The following is a 4,775-nucleotide window of genomic DNA, read 5'->3' as shown; positions in this document are numbered from 1 at the left end:
TTTTGTTTTAAATTTTTTTTAATAAAAAATACAGCTAAATGAAAAAATTACGTTTTTTTTTAAATATGTTTAGTTCTATTTTCAGTTAATTTACTAACTCGCTTTTACACTTGCATGCATTTGACATTTCATTTAGTATGCTTGCGCACGTGACGCTCATTGRTTTTTCGGAAAATTTTCAATACTGCGCGAACAGTCTTCTCTGCGAAAAATGCAGCTAGAAATAGATAGAAATCCATTAGATGACAATTAGCGCTTGATTATTGTTGTTGGTTGTAGGGGAATTGCTACAGCTTCTTTCATATAACTATTTACACATGATTATATTATAGCTTGATTTYTGCTTTATTCACTACATTTTCGGGAGTTCATATATGTAAGTATTTTGGTGGCGTGAAATTGTGTGAAATCAAAAAAATTCGCTAATAAAAATGTTGACTTACATATTATGCGTTTGATGTGTAGTGTAACAGGTATTTACATTAGGAAAAAGCTGATGCTTATTAAACTAGTTTTGTATTATCAAATCTTAGTTGGCGCATTGGCATGCTGTGCTTGACCACTGCTAAGTACGCATACATAGTTCATTACCTTAGATTTACCGTAAACAACGCTAAGTATTTGTATATAGTTTAGTTTTATTATGTCTGGCATTAAACGGTACTTGCTATTGATTATTGACTAAGTTTTTAAAACTAATGCTAATTACTTAATTTCATTAAAAATACTTTCAACTTATAAATTTAGTTTAGTTACTCAATTATTGTAAAATTAGTAATTAAGATTTTTATGTTTTTTTTTATGTTTTTTGTTTGTTTTCTTTGTTTGTATATTTTCAATTAAGCACTGCATTAGTAGTTGCTAGTTAGTTGTAATTATTGCACTTGCAATCTCAATTTAAAATTTCATGTAATTGAAATTATTTATGCATGGCGCGCTTACCTCTTCGTCCACTGTGCTCGGATACATGCGCGCCGGCAGATTATTCTTTTCCAAACTAAAGTGATCTTCGGTGGTTTTACGGTACACCGGATTTTCAAAGTTCATTGAAGTGGGACGCCTGCTGCAATGACGATAAACGACCCAAAGTATCTGTAGCAGAGGGGAGAGGAGAGAGAACGTTAATTTAGCATAGCCTAGCATATTACCTTACTTTTGTTGTTGGCTAAGCCAGCATAATTCCATAAGTGAGCGCAGCGCTTATTTACTTGTTCGCACTTACCACACCTGTCACCAGTCCGAAGCCGACTAGTGAACCGACTATCGCTAATGCTAAGTAACTGGAATCATTTGTCGGTGAGATGATGCTGCCATCGGCACTTGTCGCATTGCCAGCCTGATGATTATCCACTGTATAGAAAAGAAGGAAAGAAAACGAGAAGGTACGCATGAAACGACGGTGAAAACAGTTTGCGTTTATTTTGTATGGTTAGATTAATTAAAGTTATGCTAAAACCACATAATGTTAGATTAATTAAAGTTATGTCAACACCCAAAATATGTGCTAATTAGAAGAAATATTAGAAAATAAGAGGCATCAAGTTCAGGACGATATTTATATTTCAAAGCGATACATATATGTATATGACGAAATGCGTAAGTATGCGTTTTTAAGCTTTTAAGAGAAATTTTTAGAAACCTTTTCAGAAAGCTTTTTATGAATATAGCAACAGCTCGAATTTATTACATTTTTATTAGCAAAGCAATACGCGCTGATACTTAATATTGAGTAATCGAAAAAGTCTTTTCGTATTTCCAATTAAACTTCAACTTTTTATATATTTTTAATAATAATATTCATTCATTCTTATAGCTCTGCGTGTAGTGTTGTGCAACTCGGCAGCATACTTTAGTTCCAAAAGTAAATTAATTTCATTTTTATTTGTATAAAATTTTTGCGCTGCGACTACAGCGGCTTCAAATAAATTACRAACCAAATGAGTGGGATCTTAATAAAATATGTTTATTCGCCGTCATAATTTAAACATTTATATGGCAACAATACGAACGCGAGTAAATAAGCGATTTCCTCTGAAAGATGGACAAAAGAAAATGCAAACGAATGAACAAGTGCTTAATGAATATGAGCTGCGCTGAGACGCCTCGGAGTTGTGGCTGWAATGCGGCTGAGTAGCATGGCTGAAACGAGTGGCTGCGGATAWGTGGCTCATAATATATAGACATGCGTATAAATTATTTCAAAAGCTGCGGTTTGTACATACATGTATGTATGTATATATATATATGTTTTCATCTTTTGTAGTATATATTAGGGTGTATTTTATTTCTTAAGTGAATTTTTTCTGTTTATTAACATCCCTTAAAGTTTCAAATGTACCATATTTTTAAGGAATGCCAGGTCGAATGAGCAACATACAGKTTATAAGGCACTTATGGGAATGAAGCATCTGCAATGTACAACACGTCGTATGAGCAACTTATAATCATTTATCAGGCACTTGAAAGAAGGTACATACTGAGCATTCATACTGTACACCATRTCGTATGAGCAACATATGMTGTATTAATGACTGGAATATGAATGAATACTGATCATTCATATTGTACACCATGTCGTATGAGCAACATATAATGCATGGAACACTTGTATGAATGCTTAGTGCATCATTTTAATTGCGTATAACTTTTAAATAAGTAGTTTTATGGCAAAAATCATTAAGACCTTTTTTTCAGAGCGTACAAGAATACCATATTTTCAATGTTGTAGTCTTTGTATTTTAATGCAAAATACCAAAAAATATGAGCTAAGCACAATTTTTATTAAAAATAAAGTGTTGTTTAAAAAATWTTATCTTAACTTAAGAAATAACTTGCACCCTAATGTACCTACAGACATATACGCATGCATAGCAGTATGYGCTTGCAGAATAAATATTATTTCGTAGCAATATTCATCACTTTTACGAGTAACGCACATGTGCGCACATATAAATTTGCTCTTTGCGGCTAGAGTAGACTTGGTAACTGCTCGTAAATTTTCGATGCAGCRCATTTTAAAATCCACAATAATCCAATTTAATAGCCGTAAAAACAGAAATTGTCGAAACACAAGACTTTTTACAAAAAGGAACAAAACCAWATAAAGAAAAAACAGAAAACCGCAAAATTTGAAGCGAAAAAGAGATGCACTACGAAACGAATTCCATTCAAGGAWATTTCCCGCAGAGATGCGCACACACGCGGTCGTAACAGGTGAAAGGCCAACTGGTAGTACGCTGCGATTTATTAGCATTTGCGCGTGTTCAACCGCATATTAACGGTATATATGTATGTATGTATACAAACATATGTATACAGGAAATTTAAAGGACTGCGGTGTAGCTGGCGTTAAACCATAAGGAATTTAATAAGTGCGGGTCGGTGTGCTCTGCTTTATACGAGTGAGTAATACTATTTTCGGTTAAGAAATTCCATTTCTTTGTTTCTTGGTGGGTTTAAAAAACGCCGTAATATGTATGTGAATCGGAGGAAAAAWAATATTTCATTATAAGTTTGGAAGGGAAAAGTTATTAACGAAAATATCAAATAAAATACGGTGCGTTAATGAAATTATTTATTTACTTATATAAAATTTAAAACAAATAACTTTTAAAGAGGCTGAAAGCATTTTACTTCTKGAACAAGATAATTTTTTAGTTAGAAGTTTAAAAGTAAAAGTATAGAAAAAATTTTGAAAAGTTCCTTTTCCATTATGCCCAGTACGAATATTTTTTTAAAATTGATAAACAGGCATAAAAACTTTTTTTTTTATTCAAAAATGTGTCAAAAAAATTATTTAAAATTATAAAAAAAAAGTTCAAACGCAGACCATTGTGCGAAGAATATTATCTAAACACAGGAGTTTGTTTTTCAGAGGAAATTTTTTTCTTTTTCTAAAACTTTGCATTTTGTTTTTTTTTAATTTTTTTTGTGTATTTTTCAAATGTTTATAAATATGCCTTCAAGATTAACACAAAAATTGATATATTAATTTTTTTGCTGAATCTCCCAAAAATTGCTTATTTTTAGGCTGTCACACGAGGCATGCTGCTTTATGACCATAATGGAATTATAGCAATGAACATATAACATAAAATGTATCCAAAATTTTTCACTTATATCATTTATTTTTTTTTTTTAAATGTAACTCAACTACAAATTGCCTGCCACTAAGAGTGCTCACGGCTGCTGTCAAAAGCGAACGGGTGTGTGTAGTACGAGAAACATACGAGTACACTGCGCTCTAGAGCATACAATACAAAGGAATACAATTTGAGGCAATTTATCGAAAGATTTTACATGCACGAGTAGAGTCCTGAAGTTGGCAGAAAATATAAAGCTGCAACATCAACAGAGCATGGAGTCTGAAAGATATTTTCACCAAAATCACAATCTGCACATAGCTACTGGAAGAGTGAAGTATTGCAGCATATATTTTAAAAACGCATTAAACCATAAAATATGCTCGCTAAACTATCGTCTCCGTTTGGTAGTAAAGTAAAGTTGTGCTTCGGCTTTTCTGTTGTGACGTTGCATAATAAGCGCAAACACTTGTGTTCTTGGCCTATTTTGCTACCAATGAATATAAGCCGGAAAGTCAGGGTTTCACACTATTCACTGCGCTGTCTCCACCGCATGCCTCTATCTGCAYACTACCCATAATATAGTTTGCATTTTAGCAACGCTGTCACGTGCTGCTGAGTTTTGCTTTTTCGACTATTTTCCACATCAATAAATAATCGCTTGACACACTTTTGTGGCCAGCGCATGTTTTT

The 4,775-nt window shown here is 32.8% G+C and overlaps 1 protein-coding gene across 1 annotated transcript in view; it reads right to left on the bottom strand.

Moving 5' to 3' along the window:
- LOC108966509 (low-density lipoprotein receptor) overlaps window positions 1-4,775 on the bottom strand; it is a gene marked incomplete in the record, with an annotated part of 366,712 nt that overhangs the window by 16,165 nt on the left and 345,772 nt on the right. Inside the window, 2 exon segments of the mRNA XM_018929448.1 lie at window positions 943-1,092; window positions 1,223-1,350. Coding sequence (XP_018784993.1) covers window positions 943-1,092; window positions 1,223-1,350 — 278 coding nt within the window.

This window comes from Bactrocera latifrons, unplaced genomic scaffold (assembly GCF_001853355.1).
Source record: "Bactrocera latifrons isolate USDA-ARS-PBARC rearing strain unplaced genomic scaffold, ASM185335v1 scaffold_162, whole genome shotgun sequence".
Classification (NCBI taxonomy): Eukaryota; Metazoa; Arthropoda; class Insecta; order Diptera; family Tephritidae; genus Bactrocera; species Bactrocera latifrons.
This window is presented reverse-complemented; position numbering and strand designations above follow the sequence as displayed.